At 37.6% G+C, this 20,520-nt stretch overlaps 1 protein-coding gene across 3 annotated transcripts in view; it reads right to left on the bottom strand.

Moving 5' to 3' along the window:
• The window catches only part of IARS1 (isoleucyl-tRNA synthetase 1), a 108,135-nt gene that overhangs the window by 17,752 nt on the left and 69,863 nt on the right, over window positions 1-20,520 (bottom strand). For all 3 annotated transcript variants that reach the window (XM_064518810.1, XM_064518808.1, XM_064518809.1), the window contains 10 exons: window positions 19,836-19,983; window positions 18,390-18,510; window positions 13,902-13,993; window positions 13,409-13,486; window positions 12,813-12,934; window positions 9,862-9,964; window positions 9,561-9,644; window positions 1,706-1,880; window positions 816-923; window positions 425-525 (listed from right to left, as the gene is read on the bottom strand). In XM_064518810.1, the coding sequence (XP_064374880.1) occupies window positions 425-525; window positions 816-923; window positions 1,706-1,880; window positions 9,561-9,644; window positions 9,862-9,964; window positions 12,813-12,934; window positions 13,409-13,486; window positions 13,902-13,993; window positions 18,390-18,510; window positions 19,836-19,983 (1,132 nt within the window). The remainder of the gene's footprint in view (window positions 1-424; window positions 526-815; window positions 924-1,705; window positions 1,881-9,560; window positions 9,645-9,861; window positions 9,965-12,812; window positions 12,935-13,408; window positions 13,487-13,901; window positions 13,994-18,389; window positions 18,511-19,835; window positions 19,984-20,520) is intronic.

Below are 20,520 nucleotides of genomic sequence, written 5' to 3'. Positions count from 1 at the left end.
AAGCAGGAAAATTCAACATATATCACAAAACAATGTGTTCCATGTTGGCATGTTCCATGTCCAATATGGCAATGAGATGGAGGGTTTTTTTGGTTTTTTTTGTTTTAACCTTGCAAGTTCTAAAGCTTTTAAAATTACTTATGCAGAATTACATATTAAAGTTCTCTCCATATTAAAGGTTCTCTAGATTTGTCATCACCTCCCTGCTTTATTGGCACAAAGCGTAGATACCCAGTGCAGCTCTTTCTGGTTTAGTATGATAGAGAGAAGGAGTTATATTGGTTCAAAGTGCCTTAAGATAAACATCAGATAAATGATACAGGGCCTCATGTTTCAGTTAAGGTCAGTTCCCTCTACATATGTCAATACATACTGACAAAAAATTGTTTAAAAACAGAAATTTCTTGTTCCATTGTTTCCTAACCTTTTTGCGAAGCTTCTGAATGCGATTAATCACTTCCCGGGCAACTCCTTCATCCACCATTGACTGGTCTGGGGTAACATCTAGCAGAACTAAAACCTGAGGTAATGCACAGAAGACAGTTGAACAGATGACAAACTTTTAAATAAGCCCATATTAATTCACTCGGATGCACGGTTATGTTTTTAATAGAACCGCTCAGTTACATCATGTTGAAGAGAGTAAGAATGCTTTAAAAGCTCAAAAATCTAAAAGATGAGCTCAGAGTAGTTATTGTTAGCTCTTTAACGACTAAAGAAAACCATCCAGCTTTCACCTCACAATTTTCGTTTTACTTCTAGAAGAATACTTGCCTTAAACCAAAAAATAAGAAACAACTGACAAAATACCTGAGCATCAGCATGTGCCTCAAACTGGGCAGATCCTCCAGCAACCTGATCAAAAGTATACATGAGACGAAGATCTTCCCCATGCAATTCATGTCCTTCTACAACAATGGTGCCTGCATAATTAGCAAATGAAGAACTTCTCTTAAAAACCACAGTAAAAACTTTTTCTTCATTAAAAAAGCATAAAACAAGTATCAAACTTCAAATGCAGGAAACACACTACATCTGCAATACAGCTAAACAGCAATTAAACAGTGGTAATAAACACCAAACTATCCCAAATTCAGATTTTCCATACTAATACTCCCACAGGCAACAGAACTCAGCTAAAGCATACACTTCAACTATATAACATTTGAATTAAACTGAGTAAAATATAAAAATAACCTGCATATTGAATTCAATTCAAAATTTTATGTTCTAGCTGCTAAATAAGCGGATATACCTGGAAAATTCACAAACCCCTGCAAATCTGTGATTGAAACACCACCTTTAGAATAAAAACTGTCACAAGTATACTCAGCTCAGATTTGACTCAGTCTTATTCAACAAATTATTCCATTTTCTACTTATGAGAACACTTAAACAGGAGAACAGTGCAAGTTCAGTATACATGCCCACTTTCATTCTGCTGTTGACAAAATTTAAAAAATAAAGAAAAAACTTTTTCTTTTATTTTCATTAACATGAAATTTAATTGGGATGGTTAAGTGGGAAATAGGCCTTAAATTTCCTGAAGTCCATGGAAGGATACTTTCGGATCTGTTCCCATAAATGCTTGATTACCATACACAAATAAAGGGTAACTGCTCGAATTCTTCTTACAGATCCAAAATCCTTTGGCTCTTTTTTAGGTCAACATTGCCACCATTTGGTGGTTTGTGCCACTACCCACCTGTCTCTTGGAATTTTTCTAGCTGCTCACTCTTCAGCTCCTTGATTGCAGCCATGACAAGCTTAAAGGCACCTTTCAAACGCTTCCCAAGCACCATGTGATCTGGTTCTGCTCTCAGCCGGATTCCATACTTATCTTTATCAGTAGACAACGTCACTTGACGTACATTAAGCTCCTGTATAAACACACCAAGAGAAAAAGCAAAGCTAAAGAACAGCCATCTCAGTGACAACTGGTGGAAAGAGTACAAGAAAGGTTCAAAACACTCAAGCTGCCAATTTTCTATATGGTTGCCCTTACAAACAGAGTAATTTGTCATGACAGACCAAACCAATACTCAAGTTACTCTTTAAAAGAACATCCCATTCTCACCTTCAGCCTTTAGGCAGACATTCAACTCAAGTCAGATCCCTATTCAAGAACTTTTTTTTTTTTTTTTTTTTACTGTTGCAACTGCCTGAAGAGATAAAACTGTTACCTTTGTGTGCAACAGCATCAGAAAAGGACCTGACAATATTCATGAAGAAAGACTTATAAAATTATAGTTTTCTGGCTAAAGGGATACAGAAATGAATATTTTATGTTAAGGTTTACATTGCCTAATGTTCCCCCACTTTGTCTCCTTCCTTATGTGTCTATGCTAGGTCCTTAGCGTACAGAAACACACCTCGCTCAGACAAGCCTCATCCCACACTTCAGAGTGCAAGACTCCTGAAGATACTTCAGGGTGCGGCGGCAGCCAAAAAAAGCTAAACCTTTCACCACCTTCACAAGGGGTCTGAAGACCAAGGATACCATTTTTGCCACTACTTAGAAACCTGGGGGTACCCATACCTCGAATAATGCATGCTGGTTTTGTCCCCCTATTTGAAGGGGAACACAAGGTTATCAAACCCAGGATAACAGGCACACAAAAAGATATTACAGGGAACAGGCAAGGCCTTGCCCTTGAACACCTTTAAATACAGTTGCTGCAGATGCCCAGTTATGAGAGAAATGCACTGCAAGAAATGGCCAGACCCTCATGCTCTCCCTAAATGGACTCTGCCCTTGAGGGAGACAGCATATGGTGCTAGATGAGCCATTAGTCTAAACCACTAAGCCATTTCTGATGCTCTTAATTACAAAATTTTTCTCATCACATAAGAATATTAAAAGTCACTATTAAAAAAGAAAAAAAAATTACCTTAATTGCACACCCTGACCATCATACAATGCCAAACTTGAAAATACACAGCCAACCTTTCTGCTCTACTCTTAATCCCGTCTGAAAAACAAATGCATTGCGCATTATTAATAATACCAAAAAACAGTGTTTTGGTATATCTCCTGTAAACACAGTAACACTGTACCCCAACGTTGCTCAGTGTCTTCAAAAAGTCTTCCCTTTTCCCTGCTTTGTAAAGCTCGGTAAGAAGCAGCCACAAGCAGGACTTGATAATACAAAATTCAAAGCCTCGCACAGCGTCTCAGTCTCCCTGTTCTTGGTGTAATGCGTCGGGAACACAACTTTAACTCCTGCCACCAGCGCACAACTCCCTGCTCCCACAAACCTCGGCACGTGCTCGGAGCACGCTTCACTACAGCCCTGCAGGTTTTCTGTCACACTGCCCAATGTTTGAGGCGTTTTATGTTTAAAGCTCCGCTAGAAGGATGCTAAGAGTTCACGTTAACGTGGTACAGAATCACCAGGTGCGTTTGACGAGCAGGCTCACCCCGGCTTCGCAGACAGCAGAAGTAAAGGGAAGTGTCAGTGTGAGAGAACTAGCGAGCAGCCAAACATTTAGGCTGAAGCAATGCTTAAATACAACTTCTGTTTTTACAGTCTTTTTCCCCAGGAAGCCCTATTGACCTGAGGCCCAAGGAATAAACTGAATCTAATCTCATCTAACAAATCTTTTAGGAAATCTAATGAAAACTATGTACTTCAGAAATTCTGTTTTAACGGGGTGCTCTTGGAAACAAGCCTGTCAGTAAAGTGATAAATGACAAACTTGGGTGGGGGGAAGGAAAGAGTAATCCAAAAAAAAGCACAAAATTTGAAGACAAATTCCACTTTAGACCTGACTAGATATATTATACACAAGCCTACTCATCCAGAACAGATTTTCTATACTGATTAGATAAGAAAACCATTCTTCTATATATATATTATTAATTAAAAAAATAGAATGATTTTTTGAGAAAAGCAACTCCGTATCTTAGGTTTGTTTTTATCTGCCTCCGTGTAGTGCTTTGATTTAAAATATTGCTTAGTTTTACTTGCAAAATAATCAAAATCAATTCTTTAGCACATCTTTCAAGTCTCGTACACAGAGCGCGAGACGGAGGCAGGTGATCCTTCCCACTCCCACCAGGATGGCCCCTATAGTCACACGTTCACAGCGCTACGCTAGGGCTTTGAAAAAAGACCAGCCACCCACCACCGCAGTTCCTGTGTCAGTTAATTCAACCCATTCTTCCATTATTGGATTCAATCCATTAGTTTACTGTGACACCACTAACATTATGAACTACTGGAAGACCTTGAATCTGATGAAGAGGAAGTCAATTATCTCTATTTTACCATAGTCATAGAGAGCAAGGGGGTAAAAGGGCACACAAAAGTGGAATGCAAACAAGATCCGGACAGTGCATAGAATAAAACTTACTCAGATAACCACCTTTCCCAGAAAGTAGTTTGGAAGAGGAGCCATGAACGAGGGCTGGAAAAAGCTTCAACTGCTAATGTATACAGAGAAACTGTTTTCAACAGTGCTGCTAAAAGCCCTCTGGATTCATTTCCTTCTGTGAGCTCGGTCATTTTCCATAACAGCTGCACCATTTCCAGAAGTGGGCCAATTCCATAGCCTGGACAGCTCTAATACTAGTTTTAAATTCCATTTATTTAAATGATTTTTGTTTTGATGATGAAAGAGAAGAGTGCAGGTCAAAGAATACAGCTATTTCTGAAAAAGTGATGAATGAATTTTTCAAAGAATTGACAACCCCTGTATTTTTCAAGTCCTTTTGTCAGCAATTGCAGGAAAATCAGATGGTGCAATTTTTCTGATCGCTTACCTCTGGTACCTGCAAACTTACTAGAAAAAGACTTCTGGCAATAACTAAAGGTTATGCACTGAATATGCACCAGTACGATGAACAAAACTGCAAACAGAGACAAAGCCTCAGTCTGCCTGTACGCACTGGTCTCCAACTCTGCACCATCCTTGCAAACAATTAATTGTAACAATTACTGATTGCTATGCAACACCACAAAAAAATCATACTAAGCTTTACTATTAGCCTGTTGAATTTTAAGATGCATAAACAGACACAGGAAAATGGACAACGGTATCTTATTTTGTATTTGTGCTTCCACAAACATACTTGACTTTGTTATAACTCAACTTCCAAAAAGATATTCCTCACCCCTGTTTTAGGTAGCAAACTAATATCAATTAAAAAATACTTTTGTACATTTATCCAATTAGGCAGCGTTCCTGTGTTACCTTACTTACCTTCATTGTACAACTTCACAGCTTACACAAATTTTGTCAGTTAGCCTTTTGGAAGTAATTTAAGTAAGCAAACCTCAGCTTTCTTAAAAATAGATTCTGTACAATCCACAACTGCAGTTTTGAGCTGAAAGAACTCACAGTAGACACCGACCTGAACCAGTCTGTGACCTGAACTCCAAGCAAAGAGATCCTGATGTTGAAACGACTGAGAACAAAAGCAGTTCTGAAGTGATGTATCATTGTTGCCAAGTCTAACAGGAACAATCAATACGCTAACATCACAGAAAAACCTTACCAACTCTACCTGGAAATAAAGATTTTTTTCCTTTTCTTTTTTCCCAATTAAAATTCCTTTAGTGCACAAGGCACCACATAATTCACTCAACCATTACACTATTCTTATCTAGATAGGCTTTCAGAGTAGCCAAGATCATCACAATTTGTGATTTGAGAGCTTTTCTGCCTTTTTTTTCTTCTTTCTTTGTTTTCTTTTGAGGCTGGATGTTTTCACTGTATAGGTCTTCTCTTTGCATCTTTCCCAGTCTGCTATTGGATCATGCGTAACAACTTTTCTTGACTTTTAAGGCTTTTCAAGATAAATTCCTTGCATCTTCTCCATCAATATCCAGATAGAAAAGAAATTACCCCAATCACAATGCTGATCTGACAAATTTCCAAACTTATCACTTTGCTCTTAATATGCCCATTATACTCAAGAGATGTTCCCCTACCAAAGTCTTGTACTACAATTGTGCACTCTTCAATATTCATACAGCTTCAACAGAGTGGGTCCTGCTGTGTAACTAGGGGCTGAATTCTTAAGTCCTATCATGACTAAAATTAAAACAAAAAGCATACAACACTGATCCAAAACAACCTCATGCATCAAGCCATGGCCCTGCCACCCATAACAAGTGATTTTAAGTTACCCCTTAAGAATTTTTAGAAGCCTTCTATAGATGTACTTAAGCTTGGGGAAAGAAGGTATTAGGTGGGTGACAGAGAATTAGGAAACAACTAAGTGCCAAATCTAAGTTTAAGAGGGCACCAGATAGTCCTCCTCTGCTTCAATCTCCTCTTGAATTCCCCCCTCTTAGACTGGCATGGTCGCTCTCCCCATAACAAATGAGATGAGTTTATCTTGATAAGGCAGACAAAGATTTTTATTCTCTGTCAAGGCAAAAGGAGCTTATTTTGACAATGACCTTGAATTAAAAAAGACTCAAATCTCAAGTACGTGGCCAAGTCTTCTGTTACAGAGCACTCTGAAGATATCTCATTAGAAGGAAGAAAGAGTCCTTAACCTACCAAGGACAGGCTTATGGTAAGGGCCATACCATTTCTGGACAAAGGAAAAATACTTAGATATTGTACTGTCAGTGGTTATTATAACTGAAAAAGAAATTTAATCTTACTGATATCTTTCAAGACCAGTTTCACTGGCTGTAGAGAATGTCAAATATTGCATAAATTTATGGAAGAAAAATAAAGACCCATTAAATGAAAAGCATTGTAATCTTATGCTCCATGTACTACTACTTTGCATTAGGACAGCTATTATAAGTGACACCAAGTAGGTATATAGGCCACTCTCCAAAATGAAAGATTGACAAATCAAAAACGACAGGAAGATCAAAGGTCAATTAGTAGAAATATTTCCTATTTAATACATCAGAGGCCATTAAACAGAAATACAAACTAAAAACAGTTTCCTGAACCCACCAGTCCTATAACAGCTCTTCTGAAGAAGGAGGTCTTAGGTGATACAACATGAAAAGAATATCCTGAAGGCAGAAATGGGACAGTAAGTTCCTCTGCAGGAAGTCAAATTCAAAGCTTCAGACTTGTGGGTGGAGCTACGTGAAGGAGGGAACTAGTCCAAACTGAGGAGAATCCCTACATTTCCCCTCCAATTACTGTGCTTTCACACATACCAGCCATACACTAATACGACAGTGGCCAAGAAGTATGCAGGACGTAAAGTTTGATGAAGAATTAAGTTGGAGTGGTAATCCATTTTTGGCATATCTGCTACAAGCACTGAAAGTACAGGAAGAGGAGAAGAGGAGGACCGCCGTAGAAGGGTAACAGAAATGGAAACCATACCCCAGGGCTCACCCTTCTAGATCAGAAGCTACCATGAGAGAGGAGAGAAGGAATTCTTTAATAAACTGTGCAGATGTACAACTATATTGCTGCTCAAAACATTCTTCTTCTGCCTTTTGCTTATTTAAACAGAGATTATCTTTCAAGTACAAGTAGAGAGGGCAAGACACGAGAAGGCTAAGCGTGCAGTTCACAGCCCTTTGAAAGTAATTTTAAGACTGCTACATGAAATCCACCATAATAGTTAGAGAAGTAATATGCAAGGGTTTTTAGTTTGTATGTTACATCGTACTTAATTTCTCTAGCACGTACTTTGTATTGAGGCTAATATTTCCTCAAAAAAAATTTAAACCAGGAGGACTTAAATGGGGAAGAGTGTCTGAACAACTAACTAGGCACGTTCGTTTTGCAAGACCTCTCATTCAGTTCTCAGCTGAAAGAAGTGTGCTGCATATATTAAGCCTTGTTGAATTAGAGCTGCACAAAAATGCAACAGGATTGCATGAAGGGAAGGACTCAAGTAAAAATCCAAATGGATTAATATACAGAGATTAATTACTGTCATGAAATCATCCCCAATTTATACTCTGGAGTAGAATATATGCATTCTGCCCAATATTCTACACAATTTCAATTCCTTTAGAATTCTGCATTTCCTAGCAGGTAAAGAGCTCCTATCTGAATGCAATTCTTTCCTCCCAACAACACAGACAGTTACACTGATGGAAGTCTTGGCATATCTCCCCAAGCAACACAGTGGAACATCTTGGTGACAAGTGATCATCTTTCCCAAGGAAAGACTACTTTAGCAGGAAGAAGTTAAGACTGAGCAGAAAGAACAGTACTGCTTAGCCTTCCTTCCTCTGTAATTGCCTTCCAAAGTAGTTTCAAAAACCTCCAATCTTACAGTGAACTGATGTCCTATTTAGCTCCCTGTTCAGTGAAGCAATTATCAAGCCCCTGGACTTTGGGCTGTTAACTCCGAAAGATTATACATAGAAGAGGTCATGATTTCAAAGGCAATAGACAGACGATAGTTTTGAATAACAACAACCATTGGCTTGCAAGATGTTTTGAAGGCACCAAAAGCTACAAAAGATTGAAAGGCATACTAACTAGCATAGAAGCTCCCCCCCCCGCCCTTATTTTAGATTTACACCTGGCTCATCCACATTTGTTACTGTAGTTAAAAAAAAAAATCTGTTCCTTCTTAATGTTTTTTTGCCACTCTTTGATGTCCTCTTGTACATCGCAGATATGAAAGAAAAACGGATAAAAAGTATATTTGTAATGAAATTTAATTGAACATAAAAAACCCAAGGAAAAAAAACAACCCTACAAACAATATTTTAAAGCAATCAAAATAATAGGCTTTGTGTTCTCACTACACCTTCGGAAATGTGGTACTGCAGTTTTAAAAGAATTATTTACAGTATAAACGCATAAAAAATGAAATTTACTTATTTATAAACAAACTCCTTTTTCATCTCACTTAAAATATTATTTATTTTTAAAAGACTGACTAAAAGCTGAATGCTAAACCAGTTTATAGAAAGTCAGCTCAAAAAGTAAGAAGGGTTACTTTTCTTTTGAATGCCAGGACTTTTATTCTAAAAAAGATTTAGAAGTAGGGCAGGCTGCATTTCTCTAATAGATACACATTAAAGAGTACTGCAGTGGTATATAGAAGAGGATAACCGTAAAAAGTTATATAGACTAAGATCTTATCTATTTGACATTTTATTTCCTAAACAACATCTTGCAAAAATCGTGGTTGGTCCCTACTCTCCCTTATGTGGAATTCTCAAAATCAACCCTTCCGCTTACAGTCAAGCAACTGTGTTTTAATGCCCTTCAACTGAGATTACATATTTTGCAATTTATCTGTCTTTGACAAGCATATAGCTGAATATTGTCTTATTTTCATTCAGAAAATGCTTTTGTCCTTCGCTTATGAAGAAAAATAACACTTCTAAAGGCCTCTTAATTATTAATGAAGTCCTGCTACATGGTCAGTTTGAAAAATTAATTATTTCTTAGTACTACAACTGACTGCTTTAGGATCATCACCCATTTACCATTATTTCTGCATATAATTCTCATTCATATCCCTTTCATCATAAATCTTATTTAAATTAATTTTGCTTAGTGAGTTATTAATAAAGACAATAGGGAAGGTTAGGGACTTCTGTTTGTTTGCTTATTAAAGGTAACTGATTTGCATACACAATTCTTCACTATGTTTTTACCTCGAGGATGTATTTCTCCAAAGACCTGATGTTTTCCAGAGCCTCTGGATCCTGGTGGATAACAACTACTTCTTTCAGAGGATACTGGGGAAGGGAGAGAGAAGAAAGAGTCTGTTTTCTCCTTGCAACTGAAAATAAGAGCTTTAGAAATTATTATCTAATCATCATTTGAAGCTTTCGCTGTTGAACTATGTTTGCCATTCCAAAATCAGTTACATTTCATTTTCCCAGACTTATCCCAAAGTTACACAACTGTTGCACATTCACAAGGTATTGGTAAGAGGCGTTAAAGAGTTCTAACCTTTACTGGAATGGTTTTTCTATCTCGGATTACTCGTCCAAGCTCAATAACAGACTGCAAACAAGAAACAGCACTTTCGATTTTTTTGTCGATCAGATCCTCCCTAGATTAAAAAGGAAACATTACATTGGTCCATCTTGTTTACATCTGAGCAGATTTAAAGCATTTTGCCCCATTTCACAGAAATTTCTAAGAAACTAGATTATGCCCTGTTTGGGGTAACGTGAAAAATGAACAAACATGTTTTTCTCCTCTCTGTGGGAGAAGAGCATGGAGAATGAATTTGCTCCAAAACAAAATAGAGAGCTATTTTTAAACCATCTTTTATTAGCATCGCTCACAAGATAATGATGGACTGAGTCATACTACCTACTTTATTAATGTAAATTTTATTTTTCATTAGATATTAATAATATCATAAGAAGATGCAAAAGAGATATTATAAATAGGTATTTTTTGTCATTATAAGTATCCTATATGCAACCAACTCACTGGATCTCAATTTATAATCTTTCCTAGGAATCCTACATATTTTAGCTTGATGTTTTAGACAGTCCTGTCATGGTTCCTGCCTTCATCATTTTTTTTCTGGCTTCATTATTTTAACACCTTTCCATTCTGAGGCAGCTTGCTTTTTTTTTTTTTTTTAATTTTTTTTAAATAAGCTGACATTCACATCTTGCTTCAAATGTACTAGCAGCCAACAGCTCTGAGAATGTGGTTTTCTTGAGTAGCTGCATAATTCAGGCAGCTCCTTTAAAACTGCACTTATCAAGTATCATATCAAGACAGGAGGTACTGGTTCAAAAGACACTGGTGAACAAAATGAACATAAAGTCGCTAGCTGTTTTATAAGGGTAAAAAGTACTGGGATGTAAACAATGCTGTCAAGGATTATCTAGAAAAACAAAACCGGTAAAGCAGCAAAGCAAAACTAACACCTGGAATGCCCACATCTCCGGCATGAGGCTTCAGTTAAAATATTACTGCTTATTTTGAAGCTTCTGTTCTTCCAAAAGCCAGTCTCCAGGATAGTCCTCAAGAAAACCTCTGAGGTGTGTACACTGTGCAATAGAAAGTCGTGCACTCACAGAAGTTCACATAAAATGTTGCATCATTTCAATATCACTTGCCATTACTCAGCACCATCGTGAAGCCATAAAACAAGAGCAGTTTCTGTGGATTTCGCGTACATTCACAGAATTTAATGCAGCCAATCTGTTCAGACACTAGGCAACCATGTAATACCTCAGTGGGGTTTGTAAAATAGGCATGGAATCGAGTGCAGCTGTAAAAGTGGCAGTTTGTTAGCTTGATAACTATGACTATTAATATATAGCTCTTCCTCTGTATTGTTAGAGGTTAAAATACTATTTTCTATAACTGCATCAAAAAAGTTTTTCACATCTCTATTATTAACCGACAATGCTGTCTTTATGCAGTCATCAAAAACATTCAGAGAAAAATGCAATTATGTGCTCAGCAACAACAGGTCAAACTGCAAAACTTTAACAATAATTTAATTTTGATAACATGCCTTTATACCTGGTGGATGGAGGAAAAAACAAAATATAGGGGATCCAATAAATTACACAAAGTAGTAGTAGACAAAAAGCCAATCTAAGCAGAAGAAAGAGGAGAAAGCTGTGCAGCCACTCAAACACCTCCTACATCTGCGTGATGCAGCAGCGAGTCGCTCATCACTGACAGCAACAAGCAAGTGCCTAAGCCACTTCCAAAGGCCTATGCTAACCCATGCCTGAATTGAGTGCCCACAAATAGCTCAATATCCCTCCATTAGTCCATGCTGCAGGAGCTCAAAAGCATTTCTGGTAACTGCGGAGTTTCACATTCTTTGATGACATATTCTTTACAGCATGTTCCTAGGCAGCGGGAAACCAGCACTATCATCACACCAATCTAACCCTCACTGCTCTCCAAAGAACATACACCTTGCTCAAAGGATACGGTATCCATAAAAGAAACATTACTAGACTGTTTCAAGTCTTAAGCTGACATCTGAAATATCAAGGTTAGTTTCCTTGTCCTTGAGGGTTTTCAAATTGAGCTGCAACACAAAAGGAAATAGCAAATAACGTGCTTCTCTTGTATTCAGTGACACAGCCATCACGGATCTGAACTCTTCTGAGACACGTTAGCACTTAGAAAAAAACTCAACCAAGAATCACCCCAGTCTGGAAAGTTCTCCTTCACGTTACAGATCCTTTTACAAAGAAGCGGCAATCTCTTCAGATTGTGGTCTAAATGCTGAAGCCAAAGGAACAACTCCTGCTGACCCCTTACGTGCTCCATAAAACAGAACTTCAACCCATGTGGGATTTGGCATCAGCAACCGGTTCCTGCAACAGTAGGGTCTGCAACAAAGTTTCCTAATCCTTTGGGATCCTCTACAGGTAGGCATTATACTTCCAGTTAAGCACATATTTTAAAGAGTAAACTGGATATTCCATGCCCGTCACAAGCAGGAAACATTATGGGCTGGGAATGTGTATTCCTTCTAATTGTTCCCCTTCCTGTCTCTACAATCCTTTAACCCAGCACAAATCTACTGCCTAAATGTGGAGGGAAAAGAAAATTCTCAGCTAACTTTGAGAGTGGGGTGCAAAATGTATTGCTAGCAAAAAGGAAGGTCTGCAACAGCAAAGAAACCAACATTAACCAGAGTTTAATCAACACTTAAATTTAACATTTTTTGCTCATACAAAAGAAAAAAAATGTTAAAAGATCATTTTAAGATTCATCTTGAGGCAAGAGAACCATTCACCTTATAAAAGTATAGCTTATAGAAGTAGGCTGTTTTCCTGTCTTGCAGAACAGTTTTACAAGCAAGTAAGCAAAGGAGTACTTTACTATGAAAAGCAAAAAAAAAAAAAAAAACACAAACAAAAACAAAGCCCAAACCATTTAGCCACAGAACAGTTGTTTCTTACCTCACTTGAGGAAGCATGAGGTAGTGGATGCTTTCGGTGTTCTTTTCCTGAACCGAGGCTGGATCAATAAGTGTCTTCAGATTCTGATACATCAGTTCAGTGATAAATGGAGTATATGGTGCCTGCAATGTTGTATTCATTCATTCACTATTGTTTCTTTATTGTTTGTACATTATGAATAAGCAATGCTTTCGAACCGCATAAGGACAGTTCAGGAAAAACAAAATGCTTACACGCTGTCTTCAACACAGAACTGATGTTATCCAAGATGTTGACCGTAATAAATGATGAAATTGGTACTACTTATTCACCTTCTTTCTAAGCTTTGCCTGTACTTCTGGGCATCAGGTAAGAAATCGCAATGTCTCTAAGTCAGGTACCGTCTGCATTCTTTATAGTACCATGGACTAGACAAGCAAATAAAGAGGGGAGGGGAAAAGTGAATTAAGCTACCCAAAGCAATAACAGCACAGTCATTCTCCCCATCTGTTCAGCCTCTGGGCTCCTAGATTGTGCAGGAAACTTAAGAGATGCATGCTTTTAAATTAACTATGTTAAAAATGTCAAATAATTATAGTTTACTGTAAATCCCTTACCATAAGTCTGCACATGGAGTATAAAACACTAAACAACGTTTCCAAAGCCATAATGCAGTCTTCAGTCCCATTCTCACCCTATTCAAAGCATTCACCACGTTAGAGAAGATGAGGGAAGAAGAAGAAGGAAAAAAAAATCAACTACAGTTTTAAAAAATCAAAGTGCATTCCCGTAAACATTCAAGATTTCATATCTTAGTGCAATAAACTGGTTTTCCAAACTGTATCCCTTATTGCTCAGTCCCACCAAGCAAGTGAAACTCTGAGCTATTCTACATTTTGTTTGCTTTATGAAGAAAGCCAAATGAAGAAGAGGAAAAAAATTACGTTTTACATACGCAAATGAATTTCTCATCTCTGTTACCAGCTACAGACTGATCACTTGAAAAACACAGCATAAAGATTTTGTGTAACACCATGAAGCCGCTATGGTTTAAATTAGCATAGACTACTTGGATTTTGTTTACAGTACATCACAGAAATAGATACGTACCTTTAATCTTCTGCGATTCATTCTAACATACCAGTTGGTCAGAATATCAACAAACTTCACTAGTCGAGGGACTACAGTGTACAGCCTGTAAGCTAGAAGGAAAAATGTTTACTGTAGGCAATATTTTCCTTCTGCATCAAGTTCCTCACTTAAAGAAATGGATTATCATTTACAGCTCTGGTGTTAAGCAAAGCTTTAATAGAAGCAAGTATCTCAGTAAAATCAAAAAAGTGATTAAACACACTATTAAAACCATATTATGAAGTTACGCACACCAGCTAGTCTCGTGCTTCAGGACAAACACATCTCCCACCAAACTACTCCCCTAATCCTACACAAACATGCATTATGGAAGCCTTATGCTTTTGTCCGACTCATAAAAAGGAAAGTGGATAAAGAACTATTCATCATGCAGGATCTAGCAAATCCTAGATTTGCACATGCTGTAAATACAGACAAGCCACTAAAAATGCAACAGAATTACTGCAGAAACATGCATGAAAATTTTACTACCAGTCACTGCCACCATTTTCTTTCTTCATTGCCATATTTAAAATACAACACCTATTTCAATCAGTTCTCCCTGAATTGCTTGCAATTTTTCATTATTCTTAGTAACATAGTAGACTAAAAGAATGCAAAATAACAGCAAGCCTGACGAGGTAAGATGATAAACATAGATGTATTTTCAAGTTCAGCATAACTTGCCAACACAAAAAGGAACGTCATCATCAGCATTACAGTGCAACTGTGAAAGCAAATTTCACTTGTTCACTTCAATACAAGAGGATCAGTTTTGTAGAAGAATTAAATAGGACTTGGCTTTCTAAAGAAAAACCTGAACACAACTTATTTAAAAGTGAGGAACTTTTGAATACTCTGAGTTTGATTTTGGATCATAGTTTCCTATATCAAGCAGCTACTGAAAAAAAGAGCTATATCTTTACTTTAAAAGTTTCATTATACTTTTCACTGCTTTTTATAAAATAGAAATATCTTTAAATGCAGAGTACTAGTATTTAAACCTAAACAGAAAACTCTCAGAAGATCTGCGCCACGGTGGGGAAAGACCTTATTTATTTGGAAATCTGTATTCCTACAAGATTCCCAGGTCTGGTCTAGTAATGAATTATCTAGTTGCAAGGCCGGTTAAAAAAAATGAAAACCTCAAGTAGTAAGAGTAGTATATGTTTTAAAGGAGACCAAGTTAGCCTGTAAACATGATTTTCTCCCCTCAATAGCTAACTAAAATCCTAGTTTATAAGCCAAATTGTAAAATCTTACCTATGACTCGAGAAAGAGGCATGCACGTATGGGGAAATGTGCACAAGCTGTTCTCTAAATATGTTATAGTAGGCACTATTGGGTAGGGAAAAACCCATAGTAAGACTTACTGTTTCTAAATAGGGATTTTTACCCCCTTAAAACATAAAGAATTGCTTACCATATAATTTTCCACAATATCTTTCTGTTATTTTACTACTTGCCCTATTTAACAGTTAACATGTCCAAATCACATTTCCAACATGAAAGCCGAGGTTTAGAGAAGAAAACACACAGTACTCCTGTTCAATAGCTAATGTTATATTTGGACAAGGATGTTAACATAAACTAAAGCTGTCAGCTACATCAGATGCTGCTTAAAAACTTATTCACACACACCTACCTAGGTTCAAGCACTTCTAAAGAGACCATTTCTACAGCTCCAGTTTTGAGCACCTATTAAAACAGAGATGACGGCTACATGATGGCAAAACAAGCAAAACCTCTCTTACGGACACAAATGTGTATGGTTTAAACACACTAAGTTTTGCCAAATTTCCACGAACAGCGCATATCAGAAAGTAGCATCATTTCAATTGGCTAATTTTCTCTAATTGCGTATGTTTTGGCAAGTCTGAAGTTTTCCCTGAGCCATCAGTAGCAGAGGTTTTGTTATACAGCTACCTTTTCTCCAGTTTTTCTAGGCTCCCTAAAGTGTCCAGAAGCTGGAGCATGCTAACCTCACCCTATTTAAGGGAGAGCTAAAATAAACTGACAGGAAATCTTCAGGGACTCCATTTAGGCTGAAATGTTGCTGGATATTCAAACCACTTGTAGAAATTGGGCAGAATTAACATAAATTTTACTTAACAGAAACATATTTGGCAATAATGGACCTGTGAACGTTTTTCTAGAGACAACCAATTGGTGCGAAATTGAGCTCTGCTACAAAACACACTTTCGTAAGTAGGAAGAAGCCAAGCTGAATTGCAACATTTTTCTTGTTTGTGATATCTCCTCACCACGCAGGGTTGCAGGCTTGTATGTTCTCACACATGATCATACACAGGGGTGCACAAACAGTACACTGTTACACGAACTGAGCCATTTCCCAGAAGGATAGGGCCCAAATATCTCCTCAGCAGCACGGCCTCAGCCACGTTCCAGCTCAGGCCTTAGCAGACATGGCAGAGACGACAAACTATTTTATGCATCCTGCAGGTGATGGAGTTGTATGGCATTAGCTGACAAACTCAATCATCTACTTTTGCTTCCATCATGCCACATCCACAACAGTTTCTGCATGCATTTATTCAGCATTTGCAAAATCTTGGCTTCTAAAATGAAGCTTGTGTATTGTATTTAATTATCTCCTCCATCCAGCTCTTGAGGTTGTCAGTCATGATTAGGAGCTTTCCTTGCCTCTTTCTGTAAAGGACATTTCCCCCTACTTCAAGTCATATAAAGTAGGAATTGTGTTTAAAATGTATACATATATATCCAAACCTAAGCTTTTTTTTAATTAGTATAACAGACTCTCACAAGGCAATGCACTAAATTACTGCATCTCATTAATACCTGCCTGACTGAATTCAGAGTTTATGCAGAAAGATAAATGGAAAATGTTCACTGCAAAATGAGATGTGCTATTCATTTGATGAACGCATCAGCTTATCTTCATCTAACACAAAAGACAATAGCATTTGACATCAATACTACTGCAGTCTGACAGTCCTTAAATGGAAATTTTCTTCTCCTGCTTCAAAGAATCTTTTGCTTTGTAAAGATGGCAGCTGACACATCCCATTTAACAAGCTTCATCTCCATCTTGGAAATCCAGAGCAGAGCATTCCAGTCTCCAGCCCCACTACCATCTTCCTATGAATACTATCTCTGTTTAAACCCCATACCCATGTACACATTCTCAAATTAATCTTCTGCTTTCCTCAGAAATATTTTTCTCCTTATAAGAAGCCCTCTACCTTGGACAGGCCGTACATATTTCTGCCTGGCAACTCATGAAACAACACACAACTCCAAACTTCAAAGGACAAAACTTCTAGGAAGAAGCTGTGTCTTTTGACAAGAGACCATTCTCACCACGTGCCTATCAGTAGCTTGATGATTCTTTCTCCCTTTAATGAGATGCTTTTAAATGATCGCACCTGAATCTTGTAACCACCAAAATGAACTACTTTATCTATCCTAGCAAGATAAACTCATCTCACTTGTCTTGGTGAGAATGACCATGCTAGTCTAAGGGAGGAGAATTCAAGAGATGATTGAAGCAGAGGAGGACTGTCTTATCTCTTAAGCTCAGATTTGGCACTTGGTTGTTTCCTAACTTTCTATTACCCCAGTAATATCTTCTTTCCCCAGATCCAAGTACATCTATAGAAGGCTTCTAAAAATTCTTATGGGGCAACTTAAGATCAATGGCTAGGGGGGGTTGGCTATTTATAAAAAGGGACTACAATGGCAAAAGCCACCTCCTTTCCAATATCTAGCTTTCTAGTGCCCTCAAAGGTACTAAAATCCCTTCAAAACATATTAGAATTTTATTGATGAGTTTGTAAGCTCACTGGACCTGACTAACTACTGTAGGGGGCTCTTGCACCTTGCCTTTAGCAATTTAAAGTATCTTAACATAACATCAGCATTGAGAGGTATCAGAAGATGAAAAAGGCAACATATGCAGAAAAAAAACCCCATTAAAGTATCTTTCTAAAGCCAGGTAATATCCTAACGATATTCTGTCCTGCTGCACACAGTCCCAATATGATTACAGAGAAACTCTCTCCATGGAACTGCATAAGGGAAAATTTATTCCCTATGCCCATGCACTTCATATTCTTTTATTCAGCTGATGTGATCACACCACGTTTTCTCACTTTTTACAGCTTTCCCAAATTTTATTTGGTTTTATTTTTACTGCTGTCTTTCAGTTACTGTTATAATACTAGTTGCCTCAAGTGCTGCAGATGACGTTGTTACAGCAACAAGCTACACTACTGGGCTCACAGGATGAGTGGTGATTCCTCCCACCCTCAAACACAAGAGAGTTTAATGAAAACAGTATTCTATGTATTAAGGTGTCTGGTTACAGATTTCCTTTCTTTTACTTGAACTGTAAGTCTCACACAAAATCTGGAAATCTATGGACTAAATGTCTATTTCTCTAATAAAAAATTAAACACAAACACACGCATCCATATATGTGCATACCTGCCATTTCAGCTTTGAAGAACTGAATGAGTGATTGGGTGAAAGAAAGAATCCATTTATCCATGATGTTATTACTCTCCTTAACCGTGTTCTCATTGTAAAGGAATTCTCTTCCCTCATCCTATCAACGTAAAAATACAAAAAAACATATTCAAGTCATATAGTACATACTAAAAATTCTATACCAGACCATGTCATCTACTCTAGCAGTTTGCCACCCTCACTCTGTATTATAAGGTTTCCAAGAGAGAAAATTAAATTGCAGAGGCACATCTGTAAGAGAAACAGCCGAAGAAATCCTCACTTTACGCTGTTCCCGATTTCATCACACAATACCTTCAGCTACAAAGGGGCCAGTTATTTGTATTTGTTAAAACAGACAAAAAGCAGTACAGCACACAATGGTATGCAGCACTTCTTTCCCTGTTTGTAGTACAAATCACAGCTTCCAGACATAGGCTATGACTCCTGATTTCACGTAACCCTTTCATCTAGGGGGATCTGAAGCACTTAGGAGAAATGCACTGACTTTAAGAAGAGATTAATTCAGTCTGGGGAAGGGGCAAAGGAATTATACAGTTATTTTTAAGAGCACATGACAACTTCAACAGAACCAACTAGGTTAAAACAAAAAACAGGATAACAATCCCAACTGAAAAAAAAAAGCAGATTTTTTTTTTTTAAGGTAGGCAGCCAAAGTATAATTAGTGCATTTTGCTGTTTGCCAGAATAGCAAAGTTTGCAACCATCTGAGAAGTTTCATAATACTTTATTGATTCTGTAGAGCAGAAAAGCAGTTTGGAGGGAGAGGAGTAGAGGGGCACTAACGAACAGTACTTAATATCCGATTTTAAGAACCTTTTGACTTTCCTTTCCTTCAGAGTCCAGACAAAGAATCTATTTGGATTATTTGACCCAATACTTACACATCCACTTACGTAGTATAAAAGAGCACGATTTTTACATTAGAAATGCATGTTCACACAGGCACACACCCAGAAGTGCAGCAATCCAGGGCACCACTGGTATTCCGAGAAACGTGACTAGCAGCAGCTAAGTGAATCAAGGCTTAGCATGGATATTAACCCCTCCAAATTCAAAGCATCTGTCTTACTCTCTATTTTCAAGAGTATGAACACACTAGCACCAAGCTTACCTCAAATAAAAAGGGAGTAATAGCACCTTTATCTGAGAAAGGGTAGGCTTTTGATGCCTTGACACTCTCCTACCTTCTACTCTCTATGTATAATAGAAGGCTTGCTCAACAAGAGAAAGATTAGCTCTACAAAGCAGAGTACAAACAGCAGGTAACACAGAAATTAACAGCAAGCATGCACAAACCGATCTACGTCCCTTCCAAGCTAAATTTCTCTATGATTCTAATTCACCAGAACAGTGGAAAATGCACAGAAACCTTCCCCTTCCAGCTCAAAAGCTCTGCTGTACCTTATGCTGTAGGATCTGAACGTTCTGAACGAGAAATCGGTAGGCATTGTACCAGGGAAGGAAGACATCCTTCAGTATATCCCTTACTCCTTCCTCCTTAAATCTCAAGTTTTCTGCTCTTACCACAGGAGAATTGATAAGGTATAACCTGCAAAATAAAAACACAATATTTAAAAGCTTAAACTGTGTATAGTAGTAGTAATACACTTTAAAATGTTGCAAATTAAGAGTTGCATTGGAAGAAGAAGCTAACAAAGGGAGAAGTTTCACAACATAAACCCTAAAAAGGGCAATACTGCAAGCATGCAACACTGAAGGTATGACAGTTTACTACCTGGTGCTAGAGGATTATTTTTATAATATTGCAGTTAGAGTTGAATCAGGATGTAGATTTTCATTTTTAGTCTGAAAGTTGACTGAAGTGACAACACATACTCTAATGCTATCACAATACAACAACGTGGTGAATGCACAGAATTAGTGTTCACCTTTAGAATGGCACCCATTACTTTGATAATGTTTTGAACTCCTTAATAACTGATGTTAGTTCAAAGTTACTGTTTTGAAACTACTGAATCTAGTTAATTTCCCAAATGATAAAAAGGTTCAGGTACACTGCAAATACCGGACTGCAGGAGCAAGGCAAAACATAGGTGAATTGAAGTAAAACAGCAGAAAGAAGTTT

This window comes from Dromaius novaehollandiae, chromosome 12 (genome assembly GCF_036370855.1).
Source record: "Dromaius novaehollandiae isolate bDroNov1 chromosome 12, bDroNov1.hap1, whole genome shotgun sequence".
NCBI lineage: Eukaryota > Metazoa > Chordata > Aves > Casuariiformes > Dromaiidae > Dromaius > Dromaius novaehollandiae.
The sequence above is the reverse complement of the archived record's forward strand: the minus strand, read 5'-3'. Positions and strand labels throughout refer to the sequence as shown.